The 19,654-nt window shown below is 44.2% G+C and overlaps 1 protein-coding gene across 1 annotated transcript in view; it reads right to left on the reverse strand.

The window, feature by feature from the left end:
* SKI (SKI proto-oncogene) overlaps window positions 1-17,565 on the reverse strand; it is a 103,216-nt gene extending 85,651 nt beyond the window's left edge. Inside the window, exons 1-2 of the mRNA XM_084274458.1 lie at window positions 17,399-17,565; window positions 16,363-17,284 (exon numbers count right to left, since the gene is read on the reverse strand). Coding sequence (XP_084130584.1) covers window positions 16,363-17,274 — 912 coding nt within the window. The 5' untranslated portion in view covers window positions 17,275-17,284; window positions 17,399-17,565. The remainder of the gene's footprint in view (window positions 1-16,362; window positions 17,285-17,398) is intronic.
* Window positions 17,566-19,654: the final 2,089 nt, after the last annotated feature.

The raw sequence follows: 19,654 nt of genomic DNA on the forward strand, positions 1-19,654 counted from the left end.
ATTACACCATCAACCACACAGTGAAGTGAAAGGTAGTTTATTGTGGAAGTTAAATGAGCAAAATTTCTCACTGTACTGATGATGGAAAGCCACCAAGTCAAGTCAGATACCAAAGAGAAGATCCTTTAAAACAATCACTGAGTAACATATCTGTAAGTCTGTGATGCAGTGGGCCAGTGAAAATGTTCTTTTTCCTTCCTGGCCTTTCCTTCATGCATGTACCAATCCAAAACTGTAGCCAACAAATGGTAAAAGGACCCACAATCAGCATATTGCTGGGACACAAACAGATGGACACTCTCAGTCTATCAGAGAATGGCTCTTTGATGTACCAGAGTTCACGATGGCTCAGTCCTACAGCAAGGGAGTCAAGCTGCACTAAAAACACATCTACAATGAAAGAAAATTAATCTTGTTTACTGTCTCTCAGGTTTTTTGCCTTAATTCTACTATTCCCAGAGATTCTCACACTGTGGGCTGGGAGAAGGGGGATTAAGTATAGAAAATAAGGAAGAGAACCACCAACAAATTTAGCTGGATTCTAGATGTTTTAATTCAGATGGTCCTGGGCCAGACTCTGGAGGGATCCATTTGAACTTGAAGTATTTCTCTTGTGATCTGCCAATCTAAAACACACACAGGGCCTTTTGAGCAAAGCATTTTCTCAGAAATAGTCCTCTTGCTTTGGATACCAGTTCAAGAATAGAAAGCAACCATCAATTTGAAACTAAGTAGTAATAAAATCTGAACCTCAGCGATCAATAAGCTGTCTTAAGAGTCTTGATGAACATACAAGTCATATGAGCGGTAATACCATGTCATTCCATAGCACACCTTCCAACCCCTAATGTTTTAAGAAACCAAAGACAAGGCCACAAGACACCACCATCCCTAGTCAGAATGGCAGGGACGGCCTTCTGAGTAGCACAGAATTAAATGGTGCCACTCACACACACTCAGATATTCCAAATGAGAAGATCTGAAACCAAATGCACACTCTGCACCAACAGCAAAGTGTTCTTGTTTGTATTACTGAGTTGCTTGCATCACTGCAACCCCACTGACACAGCAACATACCGACAGTGCAGAAAGCAACGTGCCCAGGCAGAACGTGCAACAAAAGCAACCATTTAATGTAATGCCTGACATGCACATCACGCAGTTGTGATACTACTGTATCGATGCCATCCAGCTACAAAGAACAACAAAGAAATGGCCTTTCCCGCCAAATTTTAACTATAAAAATCCCTATTTTTCTTTTTTTAAAATGTATTGTTGTGCTCTGAGACAATAAACATAGTTTTGCTTCGTCCCCACTGCTCTGAAAAGAGCTTTATAAGTAGATGGGGACACACACAGAAGCAGAACAAAGGTCAAATGTACCAGGCAACCCTGAGTATTTGAAAATGTTACAAAAAACCCACCAAAAACAAATCACAGTTTTGATAGTTCTGTGGGGAAAAAAACTTAGCAAATTTGCAACAAAACTGTTAAGTAATTAAGGCAAGACACTTCACACATGAACTTAAACTGCTAATTAAATCCCCCCTGCTTAATTGACTAGATTTGCATATCATTCAGTGAGGGGTGGGAATGGCTTGGGCTTCCTCGTGAGGAAGGCATCCAAGGAAAATAAGCTAAAGGTAATAAGGAAAAGCAGTGTCAAGTTCTAAATGAAATAGAAATTTTCAACTAAGATTTTCAACACTTTGAAGAACAAAACCAATCCAATCGGTTACTATTCCAATAGTAATAAGCCGAACTACAGCAAGTGTTTTATATCCATGCTAACTACTGCCCTGCTTCAACCTGGGTTCACTTCTGCCTGCTCAGACATACAGTGCTCAGGCACTCTCAAAGAACCATTTGCATCCAAGAGAATCCATTTCAAATCCAAAAAACCAAGAAAGTATCAGTGTCTGTCCCTCTCTACCACTAAATTTAAGAGAAATCTAAAAAAAGGTTTGAGCAAACTTTCAGACACGTAGCAGGAAAAAGCCCTTTGACACCAAGATCAACTGGAGTCAAGGAAAACACAATTACCTGCCAGCCTGCGCTGCTCACATGTGACCCAAAGCATGCAGGGTGAAACCAGGCTGTTAAAAGCCCTGCTCCAAGGATATCAGAACATGAGTTTGCTGTTTAAGTGGATAAGGACTCAAAAACACAACCTCCCCACAACATAAACTAGACTCATTGTTTCAGGCTGGTTAACAGGCACAGGCAAACACCACTGCACAGGTCAATACCTGCTCGCATTTGGAAGGTTATCACTGCAGAAATGATGCTAACACACTTCCCTTTTAAAAAGATGAGACTGTAGGACTTCAAAGTGTTGTGCAAGACAACAAGTTCAGCACACAAACCAGAAATCTGCTAGGCCTGCAATAGAGCACTTCCTTCTATCTCTGAATGTTCTAGCTGTGTGGCAGAGAGACTGGCGACTGGAAAGTGGTGGTGGTGCAATTACATTATCAACTTCTGTCATTTCTGATCTTCTAAATCAGAAAAATAAAAATACAAAAGATACTTAGCTTATTTATCCCAAGGCAAAAGGATTTTACATAGGCACTGATAAAAACATCAGAACATTTCTGATGGTCAGAGTTGCACCATTACTCAAACAGGATTACATGAGGTTGCCATCACATTTACTACTTGTAAATATCCTGAAAATAAAGGCGAGTTCTAGTTGTTCTGTTTAATAGTCTGCTTTTTACAGTGATGCTTCCTATGCCAATAATCCAAGAACAAACTTTTTAATCTAACAGCAGCTCCCATTTATTCCAGAAATTGAAACAGTCATGTCTTACAACACACACAGCCATGCAATCAGCAACAGGAATGGCCACAGGGTCAGCCTCACATTATCCATGCTACTACAGACGATGCTGGTATCGCTTCCAAACTGCCATCAACTACAACAGGCACAGCAGCCTTAAACCACTGCAGTGCCCTGCATTAGTATTTAACAAATAAGACAGAGTAATAAAATGGTAGGGGCTGTGTGTGTGTGTTTACATCTGCATTGTATTAAACAGGATTCTACACAAATAATTATTACACATCTTTGACAAGACAACTACAAACAAGTGTTCAGCTTTTTGGTTGTCTGGTCGTTTTTACCCTAAACTGGTTTTAAATTGATCGTCTGCTGACCTGACCAGGAAGGGGAATAAGGACTGCAGACACTAAGTGAAATGATCTTTTGCTAGCTCACTTATTAGGCCAAGCAGGAGAAACTTCACTGCAATCTAATCACCCACAGCTACTACTGATGTGACCAACTGAAGAATCGGGCTGATACTACACTCAGATCTCAGAAATGAGCACAGATCCTCACAACGCATCTCCTTAGCTCATGACTCTGCTGTGGAAGTCGACAGCACATTCCATTCACAGATACCAAGAAGACTTTTTGTTTTTAAATTTCAGTTCATATCTTAAAAAAACAACAACCCATCCTTTATCTCATTTTTAAAGGTTCTGTAAGTCTTTGAAACATTAATATTCTCCCTAACAAAGCCAGCAGCTGCTCTGCCAGTCTGTGACATGGATGGTTTTGTTAAAAGGTTTTCATGTGGGTTTTTTTTTTCAGTTCAGTGTGCTTTGCATTTGAAACAGGACATTTCCCCACCCTCCACCCCCATTCCCTCCTAATCCAGAAGGGACCTTACTTCCTCCCTCTCAAACAAGCAGCTCATTCAGCAAAAGGGAAATCCCGAGATGCACTCGGCAAGAAGCCTACAGAAGGACTTGGGGAGAAAAAAAAAACAAAACAAAACACACCCAAACCCAAACGAGAAAACAAAACACACACCCAGCCACCCACCCCCACCCCCCGAAAAGAAAGAGCAGCTAGCAGCGTGTCCAAAAGCGCAGGAAGAGGAGCAACTGAGCTGGTAATGTGAACTCGCTTCTGCAAACTACTACTTCAGGACAGGGATCTGCCATGCCAGGCATTTCAAAAGTTTTTCCAGGGTAGCAATTCAGTCTTGGCCCCTCGGTAACAGAACCCACAGGCTGCAGAGTTCTCCCCTGCCAGAACAGAAACTGCCGGTTCAGAGAATCTTTTCCATGATCACCGAGGCAGATTTAGTAAGGTGAATTTGGAGCAACTCAATTGTTACTCTGCAACTGCAATCTAAAACAAAATATGTTTCTGTTTTTAAAATGAAAACAAAAATCATACAACCTTTTCTTAATTATGAACTTTGCTTGAAACAAGATCTATGCACCTCTGTATTTCTCTTCCCTGAGACCTAAAGCTCACTTTTGTGACATCAAAACTGTCTATAGCAATTAATTCTGATGTCACAGGGGATTATGATTATGACTAAGGGAGTAAAAACATTCAAAGGGGGGAGGGGGTCTAATTAAAAAAAAGATATTTTTGTTTCCAGGAATCATCCCACACCCCCCAAACATCCAGAAACTTCAGTGTAAGGGTTTTCACATCTGTCAAGATGGGATCCAGCTGCTCTTTAAGAACATGAATGAACATCCCTCTTAGAAACAAAGAAATACAAGATATTTAGTGTGAATCTATGGAAATCGATTCAAGTTATAATAAGAAAACCATATTATTTAGTTTCAGCTTACAAGGGCAAACTTGATAAATTTTTAGAAACCTGGACTATAAATTTGTATGTAAATTTCTAAGAGCAGGATTTCCACCTGACTCCTGACATGATGACTTCCACTGAAATCCCGGTTTTACTCTACCATTTTCACATACTAATTCTCAGCAAAATTTGACCCACAAATTGTAACCAGTGAGAAAAAAACAGCTGCTTCAGACACTAATAAGTGACTTCCACACTAAGATGCCTTTTGATAAAGTTGGACCAAGTCCATTCACTTCACTGGAGTCAAACCACAGCGCAGAGCACTGCCTCAATAACCTTACTTCCCTGAATTAAAGCTAAGCATTAGGTCTGATTATGACTACACTTCAGGGTCCTTTTCAAAGAAGTTCCTATCTCTTCCATTTACTCGAAGCAGTTCCTGGCATGGTTTGCCTGACAGCACAACTACAGTGATGGCAAGTGGATTATTCTTGCTGCACACCAGGCAAAATAAACCCTCAAGGTCTAGACCACAGAGTCACTTAAAATATTATCTCTTTTCTATAATGGTAGAAGTTAAACCTCATCTGGACACTTATAAATATGTAACTCTACCCACTAACACAATTCAGTAACGTAACACAAGCCCTGGCTGGCTGCACAACGTTCAGCAATGGTACCAGGGGAAGATATTCCTGACATAACTCCCCCCCACACCATCCCCTCCTACAGCTACACTTGAACTGATGAAACTTTACCAACTAACCCAAACCCAAGGGAAACAGAGGCCACTGCAATTGTTCCTCTGCAGTTTCTGTCTCAGTGACTCACTTCGGTGTGTGAAGACTGGATTGTGCTCTGGTTCATAGAATTTGAAGCTGCTGTCAGAAAAAACCCGAGTCATTTGTGCAGCCCAGCATGGAAACTACAGGTGGGGCAATAATCCATAGGCTGCTACTGCTAGTAATCCGGTCGAAATGTAAAGGCACAGCTCATACTCCAGCTCCTCCTTTACTCTTCCAGTGTAGCATGCAAGTGCCTCCTAACTGGGAAAGAGATATGTAACATTTTTCATCCTGAGCACTGAACTGCTAAACTCAAAATAAAGCAAAGCGTGACAATCTGTACAAATGCAAATGCCCCAAATGCCAAGACTAACATTTCTAAAACCTAATTCAACTCTTTCATTTCTTAGCTGCAGGCCGTTTACTGCCACTCCTTTTTTCCACCCAAACAAAAGACGAAACGGATGACTCAAAGCAACTTGAATTTCAAGCTAAAGCCACAAAGCCCTGAATGCCCCATCTTTAATATTAAGCAGGTGTGCAGATGATACCCATTCCAGGCTCATCGCAGCCAGGGCGAGTGCTAAAACACTGCAAAAAGACCCAATTTACTAAAGACACATGGAGCAGTTAACGCTACAAATAGTGATGCAAGTCATATGGTAAATACAAGCAAAAGCAAATAGTTACAGAGCCGCCAACTCCCTCTACCCCTTTTCCCATCCAAATTACTAATTTCTCTTTTTCTTTTATTTGTATGCACATAAATGCACATAATAAAATTACATAATAATTTAAAATATAATAATACATATGTAATTTAATTTTCTTCTTCAGAATTTAGTATTACACACACCATCTTTGCTCTAGAATCAACAAGGGTAAAGAAGAGTCAATAAATCTATTATTAAAAAAGCTTTTCACATAAAAACGTTTCTGGAAATCAAGGGTTTTGAAAAGGAACTCCTAATTTGCTATGCTGTGAGGGCAAAGGCCTTCGAAGAGTAGGTCTGCATAACCACTGAACGGTAGAATGGAGCACTTTACACCACTTACATCACTATCTGCTGCTGAATATGGTCCAAGGACTATTTAACTTCACCAGTTTTGCAAAAAACTACACTGTTGTGGCAAACGAAAAAGGCAAAAAGCCAAACAAAACGAAATCTCTGGCTATATTAGTGCAAGGACTCATTGTATGGCATGTTTCTTACTGATGAATGAATGGGAACACAGACATATCAATAATGGACCTAAGGCTGCAGCCTGCACTCCTTTGAATCTGATTTACTTCTCACAGCAGCTCTGCACCACTCAAAATACATTTATTTCAAAGGAATATTTCTAAATCATACCAGCATGGGTGAGATAATTCACACCCACTGAATAAACCGAAACTGCTCGTGGGGAGTTAGGAATGGCAAATTCTTTTTCTTTTTTTCTCTTGAATGACACTCCATTATCTTTCAACTCATATAAGTTTTTCAACTGTGGAACGATAGTACTTTAGAAAAGCATGCTTAGTATATAATTTCATAAGGAATTCTTAACAGGAGAAGTGTAAATCAGAAATCCATTGTGTCAACGAAGGTTATTGAAACCAGGCCACATTGTAGCCTTAATATTGTCTATTATCTGCCTTTCTAGCCCATTACTCTGTATAAAAAGCTTCCTTTACTGCTATAAAGATGTAAACTTCAACAATCTTGGGGACTTTTTTGGGGTTCTTTTTCAAAGATATTTGTCAAAAAATGTTTGACCTAGAGAAATTTAATACTTAAGAGATTTTAAAAAAATATTTAAAGTAATTGGCAGCTTCTAATAGGTACTACTGCAATCTCTGCATTACATATGCAGTGCAAGATCCAGAGCACTCCAGTATTACATAATAATAGAAAGTAAATCACTATCATGATCCCATTTCTGCCATCTGAACTGCCCAGACAGCTCTTTAGATCTGTGCATCTCCCCCACTGCAATCGATAAGGGTTGTGTGCACAGGTCAGCTGCTGGATTTGGGGCTGCAGGATGCTGTCACATAAACAGCCTCATGCAGAAGCGCACGTTTAAGCGAGGAGTTACTTTGGCCTCTTCAAGTTCAATAAACGCACTTGACAGCGGCTTTCTTCTCCTGAGTTGTGACATAAACCAGCTGAATTTTGCTGAAAAGCAGCAAGAAAAGTTTTACAAAATGGTAATAAGATTATTAAGAGCAGGATTACAGAAATATTTTAGACTTTTCGTCACTGGCAGAATTGGGAAGCCTCGCCATCACTATCTTCTGTGAAACGGTAGTAAAGTCAAGAGTTTGCTATAGAAGGAGAAAATCTAAAGATTGAATGAAAAGAGGTGGTATTATTTCTGATTCTAACAGTACCACTGGCTCACAACACCACACAGATATGCATTAAAAATTCTCCAAGCGCCTCCCCAGAAGGGTGTCCAACTTGACTGATGGTACCTGGGCATGAAGAATCTGAGCCTGCAACACAGGTAATGTAGGGAGCAGAAGGGGCTGGGGACTTCATAAAAATGAAGGTTATGACAGTGAAAAGATAAGAAACCTTTTTTTCTTCCAACCCTAACAGATGTTGTCCAATTAAGGATGCAAATAAATCACCCTCTGCATTCCAAGTCAGAAAACACATACATAAAAGCTTTCTAAATACATTTCAGTTTAAACTTGCATAATTCTCCCAGTGGAGAAATCATCTCCAACTTATGTAATCCTTAGAAAGAGACATTATTACATACAATTCTGTGCCACTAAGAAACAAGGAAGACATCTCTAGAAAAAGAGGTGCACCCACACACAATTAATTATCTGGGCGTGGAGGAGCAGAGGGGAAAAGCTGTGGCAGGGATGCAAAGACCAGTCTGCTGTTTCCACAGAGACTGATCTGTAACCGAGCTCAAGGGGCTGCTCCCCTTTCACCAGCCAGAACTGTCTGTTATACTTAACCCAGACTTCCTAACACTTGATATCCTGTCTGCTATTTCAATGCCCTTACTCAATGTTTCAGACAGACATTACACAAACTGGCTGGTGAAAAGGGTTGAGAAACCAAGGAGCAATCCAAGTCAATGACCTTATTCTATCAAATGATACCATTGACTGAACAGAGGATGGAGAACAAAGCACAGGGGTACATGTCTTCTGAATCTATCACTGAAATCTTCCACAGGAAAAGACAAGCACTAGGCTGCATCTTATTTCATTAATATCACTGCTGTCTTTTCATCCTTAAAACCTAACAATTCTTGTGATTCCAGTGCAACTGATTCTCACACCAGAAAAGAAACAGCTTCAATTTAAAAAAAATAAGGCAAACACAGCCCACACCTAAAGAGAGACCCAGCCACAACTATCACATTTCCTACAAAGCATGTGCAAAGGTAACCCCACATAAATCAATAAACAACAAAGCCAGAAACCGAGTTATTGATTGGCAAATTTGCTGTTTATCTCCAGTATACAAAATGATGCTGCAATTTTTACATATGCACAGAATCTCTATCCTCATGTATGTTTTCCCTGACTTTTTAATTAAGACCATTAAAACAACTAAAGACTACTTAACATGAGTAAGGGTGGCAGGATCTGTCTCACTTAACAGAAAATACGACTATGCAGCTTATCAGGTTGTTTTAATATGCATCCACTGTTTGGAGAAGCCCAACTTCATATGATAGCAACCAAACCATAGATGGAGCCAATGATAAGAACTCCACTCATGGGAATTCCCATTGGCTTCTAGAAAAGCACTCTCCATGAAACATGGGCAGGATCAGAGCTTGAATTTGTACCAGTGTTTTTCTTACCTCATCCAACCAAAAGTCAAAGCAAAATAATTTGCACAGAGGGGCAATCTCTATGAGCCAGCAGGCTTGCCCAATGCTGAAAAAACAGCAAGAACTGCACCCAATACCATCCTGAAGCTGAGTTTATGGTCCTTGAATTTGCATCAGGAAAAAAAAAAACAACAAAAAACCAGCTGGCCTTTATCCCAGCTTCAGGCATGTTTCCTCATCAATACCCGCCCCCCCCCCCCCCCCCCGCCCCTGCCCCAAACTGACAAATCCTAAGTACAGGAACAAAAAAATCCCACCCTGTTAGGTATCTACCACAACCTTAAAAATGCTAACTTGCACACAGCAACCAGAGAAAGCCCTTTCAGTCTGAAGTCAGCTCCCAATTCCAGAAACTATTGCCCCATCCAGACCAATCTGTCCGAATCAGAAGCACCATCAAACATCTATGAAAGCAAAAACCTCATTAACGAGCAAAATTAAAATACTGCAGTAGCAGAAAAACAGCTTCTGCTCTCAGCTTTAGCACAGCCCTGTAAATGCCAGGTAAGGCCACAAGCTTAGCCAGGCCACTCTGTCTCAACTGCAGTATCTTCTGCTTCAGAGCCTGTCCCTCTATTCCGTGAGTGCAAGTCCTGCCAGTCAACACACAGGAAGACGTCTGATACACATACAAGCCTTCTGTGGTTTGTGGGTGAACTGCTTCCAATTACTGTGCCAGCTGATTCCTGGAGTGAGAACTGCAGAACTAGCCCCCAAGCCCCAGACCTTCAAATTAACCTTGTATGTTCCAGAAGAGATGGGATCAGGTGATTTTAGTAATAATCTGAATCTCTACAATAACAATGGAAGACATACAAGACTATACACGGTGTAAAAAAGGAAGGTAAAGGACTTGAGCACATCTTTGCAGAGCAAACCTCCTTCTCTGCTGCTGTTTTCTCCATAAAACATACTGACTGTATTAAAGACTGAGCATTTTTAAACATGGTGCAGATTTATTAATTTGTATTACCCAGATTCAGAAAAATCTGTAAACAAATTAGATATTCTCTCATAAAAATGTATCATTAACACCCATACTATAATTGACAAATTTAAACCAAAACCACACTAAATTACTACATTTTAAAGTAATGCTTCCTGTACATGAAGATCCATTTGAATTAAGTGCTCTATGGCCACTCAGCTAAAATAGATTAACCCAGGAATTGACAATATTCTATTGATAGATTGTCCACAATGCAGCCTAAGTTACTTTTGTCGAAACTCCAATTTCTTTCCAAGAACCCCCCATTGGATTTAGCATAACTGTTCCATGACAGTTCCCTCTAAATAATAGTTACAGTGTCAAGTTCAAAGTTTCCTTTTTAAAAACAAACAAATAAAAGAAAACAAACAAACAAACATGCGAAGATTAAAATATTTTCTGGTGTAAGTACTATGCACATTGAGACACAACTCTTTGTGCGATAGCAAAGCAGTTTGGCCAGCTAAGCCAGCAATGTGAGTTCCAATCATCAGTTATCACCAGTAACAGCCAGCCAGCCCACTCCTTTCTGCAGTCAGTACCATCCAACCCCCTTCCCTTTGGCAAAACAACTCTGCCTATGGATGAAAATAACGTGAGTTCTCACTAAGAATGGACAACGCACCATCTCTTCAGCTACCCAAATTTTCTTGGGCTCAACCACCTAGATGTAGCCCCAAAGTTTCCCCTGTTGTAGCAGCTTTGAGAATCAAGGAAGGTGTAGATAAGGTAACAAGTGGCTGCCAGGATTTTACCTGCCGTGTTGTCTAGACATGCTCTGAGCAGCCTCGTTCAGACGCCTCCAGATGCTTTTACAACACTGATCTAAATGCACCTCTCAGCAAGTGAAAACACACCCGCATGGGTCAGTCTGCTCAAGCTGGTGATAACCACGGTTATCCAGGATAACCTGGCAGGGAGATCAGGTGTTAGGCTCCTAAGACATCCCAAAAATACACTCTATTTACATGCATCTTCAAAGCATGCTACTGTTGGGGCAGAACATACGCCCAAGCCTGAAACCACAGAAATGGAGAGGCAAGGAGACAGCCCAGACAATGAAGGGAGAGGCAGATGTTTAAACATTTTAGGCAGAGATTTTCAAAAGGGAAGATTGCATGTAATTCCCTCCCTAATTCAAGAGGACTGAATTCAGGAACTTAGGAGCTATTCTGGGGCAACAGAGAGCCACAGTTGACTCAACATCATTAGATCATTATTTTCAGCATATTCTTTGTCTAACACACATGCACGTACCTGCTTCTTTGTTCTCAATCTACATCTGTAAAACTGCACGCTTGGGAAAAAATGCTGATGTCTGCTCAAATGCTGACATCTCCTCAGGTACACAGGACCTTCTGGAAGCACGGTTTTCATTTTTGAAGTTGAACTTTTAAGCTGTAAAAGGGTTCTGAACTAAACTGCTTCCCCAAGACTTCAACATTTTTGTTTTAGGGACTTCACAACTTCCTCTTGAGCATCTCTAATACAACTATCGAACATCAGATAGAAGAACAAATTGCTTTATTGCTCCATGGAAAAATAATTGAAGACTCATTCTTAGGCAAAATTCTCCAAGTGTATTTATCAAGTCAGTTTGTACCAAAAAGAATAAATCCATCCAGTGGTCTGAACACCATCACCTGGGAATAAATTCAGAAGCTCTCTGCTCTACCTAGCAGAGTATATGTATTATTAACAAATAAAGATTACTACTGCCAGGAGGCAGAACTTGAGGAGTTAGAATGATACACACTCTAGATCTACTACTGCAGCATTTCAGGTGGCCACACAGCTCAGTGCTGCACTACTTTCAGCAATTTTGGTTCTTTGATTTGGCTGCACACTTGACCTGGCTAAACCTTACTCCAGCTGAGAGCTGCATGTTGTGGCAGCGCTGGCATTGTGAAATAAAAGTGGGAGGCCTTACGTGCTCATTTGTGTGTCAGTACCCAGAATGCTGCTTCTAGCTTCCAGCTACTTCATAGAAGTGCTGCTGGGACTTGAACCGTGGGAACACTGCAGTGCTAGTGGGTGTGGGTGTGCTCACACGTGTGCAAGTAAAGCTTGCTGCTTCTCTTAGTGTCTGGTCACACACAGCTTCGCTACAAGTACAGATGTCTGGCACACAGGTAGGAAATAGCAAAGCACTGTCAAACATTGCTCACCTCAGTATTTAAAAAAAGAGCTCGAGAGAGACATTTAAACCCACCCTCCTTTACTGGAAAAGCAACCAACAAAGCCTTCAGGCCTGCTTTCTGAACTAGTTCAGTCACAATGGAGGCACACTGATGTTGAGAGCTGAGAGCTGCCCATCACACACAAGTGGAAAGACAGCATGAGAGACACTGAGGCCAGATCTACACCAGCAAGTGAACACTCAGCATGCACCAGCTGCTGAGCTCAAGAAAAACGCTTTGGCACCAACAATGGATTTCTAGGACCCTGTTTTGCAACCCTGTCAGGTTATTCACATTTCTAGAGATACCCCAGAAAGTAATGGTAGTAATCATGCCAGTAATGGTGGATGAAGCGACAGACAGGTAGGGAAATAGGACACCCACTCAAGTAAAAGCTGTGTTGGTGCATGGAGCCTCTGAAAGACCAGAGCAGAACTAAGCAGGAAAAAAACTGCCTGAGCATGCAAAAAGGTAGAGAACCCAGTGAAGGATACAAAGGAAAACAGATGTTATGTGGCTCAAGGAAAAGACTGAGCTTTGGCAAGAGGCAGGAAGGTGAAGAAGCTCATGGAGGTCAATCACTCATCTCAGGATGAACAGGGAGGATATAAAAATTTAAGTTTTACAGTAGAGTAAGGAAAGTGGCTGAAGGTTCTATGGTTCCTGCTCTAGTGGGAACCCCAATCATCACGTCTCACCAGTTTTTTGGTTAGCACCCTTTGCTAACTTCATTCAGACCTAGGGAAAAGCTGCTTCTCCAAGTGGCAAGACCAGGAAACACTCCTTCAGCCAGCCAGGCTGACAGAGACAATATAGCCCCATCTATGCATCCACCTCTCAATATAGCTATCTGGATACATATATACAAGAGATACTTGATGCATATAGAAAAATATGTTGGAAATGAAGTATCTAGGTAAAGCTATGCATTGTAGCAATGTTTTAAAACCCTACAAAGGAAGAAAAAGGAAAATTAAAAAAAAGGAGAAAAGGCAGCTTTGCCAGTACAGTGAATCTGCACTGGGGGCCTGTGCCAACCCAGCTCCTCCATTTAAGTCAGACCCTTAAACAGCAGAGCTGTGCTGGCAGAAATCTACATACCTCATCACATAAACCTCAAAGACGTGAAAAAAAAGGTCAAAAAATTCACTGCTGCTTAAACAGCCATTAAAATGGTCATATGCATCCCATGCTACCAATACTGACAGAGCCCCAGGGAAAACACAGCACAAAAGCAACGTGTGCACACACACACATAAATAAATTGGGAAACTGATTAAAAAGCCCACTCTTGGAAGCATAAGACCAAATACCTGACACAGCAGATTACAGCATACAACACACAAACACCTCTGTACAGAATACAACAAAGCTGCACAAAGATCTAGATCAAAAAGGAAGACCACCACAAAGACACATATGCTACACCCTTTCATCCACCGAGACAGACAGACACAGAGCCCAACAGACACACAAACCCACACAGACTGACAGTAATTAACGCAAACACACAGCAGCAGACATAGGCCCATCCTTTTGTTTCCTTACTAGGCATCTAAACTTTACTCCACTGTTACTTGCCCCTGGCCACAGTCTACCAATCTTAGAGCCTGATTAAATCTCTCCATAATTATCTGCACACACTGCTACAACACAAATGACCTTAGCGTATGATATCCGTTGGATAAGCCCAGTGGAAAAAAGACTTCAGAAAAAGGAAGGATAAGCATACAAAACTCTGCCAGCACTGCCAGGGTCTCCTCAGGACTGCACCACGCTACCAGGAGAGCCCTAAGACAGCCTCAAAGCCTTGAAACTTAAGCCCAGTTCTGCATAGGATGTGTGATAAAGTGTTTTTTCCTACCCCATTGTCTGAGCACACACTTACCACTCTGTTCTTCCCCATCAAACTCCTTGCCACCTCCCAAATTAACCTCTGCAGGAAACGTAGCATTTTACAACAATGAAATTCAGGCAGCATTTTCTGACAAGTAGATGGTCACAGTCTCCATATATTAATTTTGGCATCTTGAATTCGTTCTGCAGGCAGTGCACCATGCAGATTTTGGAAGGTGGGCCAAGAGCACTTGCCACATTCTGTACTAGGACCTATAAAAAGGTGACCCAAAGAAGTCAGGGACAGCCAAGATTTACAGGTCTTTACTTGCTCTCCACCTGTAACCTCACCTGGGGTGCTGGATAAATCACAGAATTGCAGAGAATGCCATAAAAACCTTGTAAGAAAACCAAAGCACAGAACTGCTAGCATTCATTTTAATTAACTCTAGAAATGACCAAGCTACAGACACACAGTACATTTCCCTGGCAAGAATATGGAGATTTCTTAATTTTGCTTCCCAAACGAATCATGCCCTAGAAAATTCATTTCCCAAGATGAAAACTGCCTCCACTTTTCAGAGCCATATTCTCTTCCCGGAGACATTCATATACATCCAAGCCCACCATTCCATCTTAGCACATGACTGACGGAGAATAGACAAGCCATTAAAAACACATCCACCTCCAACCACGGAGATAATGTGGCTCATTACAGCCTAGCTTTGTCACAGCATTCTGACACTCAGGCGGGAGGGAAAGGAGGGGTAAGGGCAAGGATTGAAACCGGGACTAAGCACAAGACCAGGAGAAAAACTGGAACTTGAACGAGTGAGACTCACGCCTTAATCCAGAAACACAGATGCCAATCAAATGGGCTAACTGGGCCTCCGAGAGTAGCTGTAGGAATCACTGCATTGTTTGCACAGGCTATTTCAGAAATAAAAGCTCTATTTAAGTGCTGAGTGTGCGTCTGCCCCTTTTAACAGGTATTTGGTAAGCTAATTAAGAATTTTACCGAACAGCCGCAGTGGGCTTTAAATGTTGCTGCTGTTTCTGAAGCTTGTGTCATTGCCCTTCCACTCCAGGTACGTAAACCCGAGTAAAAGTTCAGAAATCTCTAACAGATGAGGCAGAATCCAACCAACAAACCTGCAGGGTAAAAACTCCGCAGGGAAGAGTTTGCTTTAACCTTACGTTGGGGAGGGGGAAGGAGGGTAAAGCAAATTGCTCACCCCACAGCCAACCGCACCACTGCCAGCTAGCCAGACATCCTGGTGTCTGCAAGCAAGTTCTCAAGGCCTCGTGGCACTGGTGCCCATTGACCAGGACTGCTGCCAGATGCCAGGCAGCCTCCCACCCACACACCAGGGATTCTGGGATCTAAAGGCAGCTCAGACTGTAAGAAAAACAAAAGACACCTAAATACAAGTGCTTTAGCTGTCTGGCTCAGCACGGCGTGGCATACCTCGAGAACTGCTGCAGCTGGCTCTAGACTGATTCATTTACTGAATGTATACATAATCCAATATACAAAAGCCTGTCTGGTGGGGAGATTCAGACTCCGCAGGGATACACTAAAAGCAGGGACTTTGCCATTCACGTTCCACACGCGTAATCTGACCACCAGTAACCTGCTTTACTGTCAGGATTTTCTTAGCAGCCACATTTTATGGCACTAAAAGTCTTTAGACAGTTTAGCCCCACCTCCAGCCCTGGTGGCATGCAGTTGAGCAGAAAATTGTATATATATTTGTGTCTGGAGCCATCAGTAAACGTTATTTTTTCTGACTTCTTCCTTGCCTTGACCCTTAACTGAAGCTCTTAAGACCCGAAATCACATACTCGCTGCTAAAGTCTGGGTAGTGTGGTGGGTTTCAAAGAGCAGGTTCCATCTGCAGTAAGGTATACAAACACACATACAGCATTTACACAAACTCCAACGACCGGGGGGGAAAAGGTGCCATCTCAAACACTGCTCGTCTATATTAACACACACGTGGTGAGAATTAAGAACACGATTAGACTGCTAAATGACTCAAAGGAAAAGCAGCTGGTTACAACTGGGTATATCAACGGATGTTACCGAAACGACAGAAAATTCCTTTTCTCCCCCCACCCTCTTTAAATTTAAAATTAAAGGCATCACTTACCCTGGGGGCTTTCCTCTTGTATTTGTTGTTATAGTCAAATTTTTCTTTCATTTCATCTAAGAGCTGGCCCAGTCTAGCTTTCTCCTCTTTCCCAGTGTAATCCTGGCTGAGGAGGATATAGGATCTCCAGTTTGCAGAGTCAAAGCCCCAATGGCAAGTCCTATTTTCCAGAGATTTGTGAGAGTGGACCACAAATTTGTGAGGTGGATACATAAGCCTGCAGTCCAAGCACTGGATGCAGGCTGCACTGGGGTTACTGTAAAGCTCTGGCACCAAGAGTCCCTTACACTTCCCAAAGCACTCATGATACACCTTGAAGCTCTTCTCTGTAAGCTCCAGCTCAATTGTGCTAGAGAATTCCTTCTTGCAGTGGGGAGGATAGGTGCCACCATAAAGCAAGGCGTTACAAAGCCTCTCGGCATCAGTTTTAGTGATGAGCCCGCAGGAAGGAGCGGAGAAGGGCAGAATGCCCATGACTTTGAGGATTTCCAGCTGGTCAGCAGTGCATCTGGAGCAGTAAATATGTAGCTCGTCGCACACCGAATTAATTTGCTGCAGGGAAAAGTCCCTGAGCACCGAGTTCAGGATCTGGGGCAAGCAAAGCCGCTTCTCTCCACCCACCACGAAGCAGGAGATGGTTTCCCCTTCCAGGATGGTCTCGCACCTCTCTGTGGATCTGTCCGAGGGCATGAAGAAGGGACCAGGCATTACCGGAGGAGGCTGGATAGGGGGCAGATGCAGTACAGGTTCTGCTGGGTCTTTGCCATTGTCTTTCTTGTACATCTCCTGTGCCCATCGTGCTGAGAAAGCAGCAGGGCCACCCAGGGAGCTCATAGAGCTCAGATGAAACTGTTCCAAGGTCTTCTGCAGTCCTGGATGAGGCTGGAAGCTGCTTCTACTTACAGTCTCCATTTTTTAGTTTCTATTCCCAAAACAAACAAGAAAAATCCCCAGTTATCTTCCACCCTGGTACAAATCCACTTATGGGATTTTTTTTTTTCAGAAAAAAAATTACGAACAAAATAAAACAACCCACCCTTGGTTTTTTTTCTCCTTCCCACTCAGGTTTAACAATCCGGTAACGAATAGGAAATAAATCCTTTTGTATGCGTGTCTCTCTCTTCTTTCTTTTCTCTTGGCTCGTTACAATTTCAAAACCTCCAAGTCTCCAAGCTGCCCCGATGGAGCACAGAGTCACGCCAAAAAGAGGTCTTCATCCGAGCACTCACCCCCTCAGCCAACCCCCCAGGCAAACCAATCCCGCCTCCCACACCTCCACCACACACACACACTCACACACACACACGCCACCCACAGAAATACAAAAAGTCTGTGCCACGCTCCGAGCACCGGGGCTCAAATATGTTCTGGCGGCTGCTGCTTCTCTGCAGTAATCACCCTCCTGTCCATATCCACCGAAAGGAAGGCGCGGGGGAGGAAAGTAAAAAGCAGGAGGAGAAAGAAAGCTTGGTCTGTGGAAGGGAACAACGCAGGAGAGAAGGAAAAGGCCCAAATCTCTGGCACTTCCAAAACGGCGCGGGGGCTTCGGACCGGCGATAAAGCTGGCTCCCTTCCCCCTCGTGGTCCCTCAGCTCGGTCTGGGAGGACGCCTCGCCTCTCGGTTCGCCTTTCTTCCCTTATTTCGCTCGGTCTTCTCGGCGTGCCGTGGGGAGCCGCGGTAACAGAGCGCACATCCTCCCAGCTCCTCTTTCCAGCAGAGACTGAGAGTGCCTGAGAGCTGAGCTAATGCGGGCTGGCTCAGCCTCCCTCACTCCTCCTCCTCCCCCCCTCTGTTTGTTGGTGTCTGCCTCAGTCATTGAATCCCAGCCAAGAATGTGACCAACTCCCCAGGCCGGGCTCTTCCAGGAACAGCGGCCGCCTCCCCCCTCCGCTCTGCGCCGAGCTTCTGCACAGGCAAGCGCGCAGCACTGCCCCGGGCGGCGGCGCCGGGGAGGGAGGGAGGAGGGAGGGAGGAGGGAGGGTAAACTGCTGGTTCACAGACCGCCGCGCCGCCAAGGAGGGGCGGTAGGGCAAGGGCTTTTTCCTCTCGCCGCTTGCTGTCTGCGCGGCGGCAGAAAGGCAGCAAAGCGAAAACGCGGCGGGCAAGCGCACCGCAGAAAGCGGCCGGCTGTGAAACCGGCCCGCGGCGCCCCAACTCGGCTCGGGGCACACGCCCCTCCCCAGGCGCAGAAGTCGCTCGTGTACGAAAGCGGTTTATGGCCGAGAGCAGCACACCCCGGCAGCGCATCCTCGAAGGCTCAAGGCGAGGAGCCGCGCACGGAAATCACCCGGCGCGACGCGCACATGCGTTCGGCGCACGTCACGCGTCCCGCTCCCACGTGGAAGGAGCGCGAGGCACGACTGCAGCGCGGGTGCGCAGGAGGTCGGTGAACTCGCCGAGCCCTCGGCTGAGGCTGTGACGCGGGGTCACAAGAAACGCCCCTCCCTGTCCCAGACGCGGGCGAGTCGGCAGCTCCGCTTCCACGCGGGGCGCCGGGGGAGCGCCGGGGCCGGCGGGCGCACGGACCCGCGCGGCCCCGGAGACGAGCGCCCTCTGCCGAGCGTCGGCGGCTCGTAGCCCAGGCAGAGCCGCGAGCGGGGCGCGGACACCCGCTGCGAAGCTTCTGCCGGTGGGACTGGGCCGATGGGGAACCGGGCGCTCTGCAGCCTCCATCGGTATCGCGCCTCAAAGGCAGGAATTTGGCTTCAGCCCCTTTTTTTTTTCCCCGTGGGCTGCGTAGCTGGAACTCGAGCGCGGGGTGCTAAACGTCAGAAACAACCTTAAAAGGGTATGTGTGTTGTCTCTGGCTCCATCAGCTGCGCCTGCCAAGAGACAGTGGAAAGCGGTTTCACTCCCCAACAACCGTGAGGGAACCTTGCCACGCTGAGCAGCGCAGAGACCGAGTGCTCGGATGGACAGTCTCCCCTGAGGTTACCAGTATAAACCAGAAAAAACAGGTAGATGGGGACAAAAGGGGAGGAACAAACACAACTCGCCAAGCGCTGCTTCGAAGAGCAAGCAGAAAACGTAAGCTGCCGTTTACTCAGGATCACCGTGACGGGCAGGGAAGACAGCAAGCTCCCTTACTTGTATTTCTGTATTCTGAAATCCTATTCAGAGTAAAGAGGCGTCACAGAGTTGCAAAAGAGCTCTGATCTCGCCACGAACTCAGTGTTTCTCCAGAGAGGAACCTGCTCTCTCATACCCTGTTGTAGGCATCGAGCTTTACAGTACAAAAGGGGAGCTCAGAGAAGGCAAGAGCCAGACGCACGTTGCTGCAAGTCATCAGTT

Source organism: Gallinula chloropus, assembly GCF_964237585.1.
Source record: "Gallinula chloropus genome assembly, chromosome: 23".
Taxonomy (NCBI): domain Eukaryota; kingdom Metazoa; phylum Chordata; class Aves; order Gruiformes; family Rallidae; genus Gallinula; species Gallinula chloropus.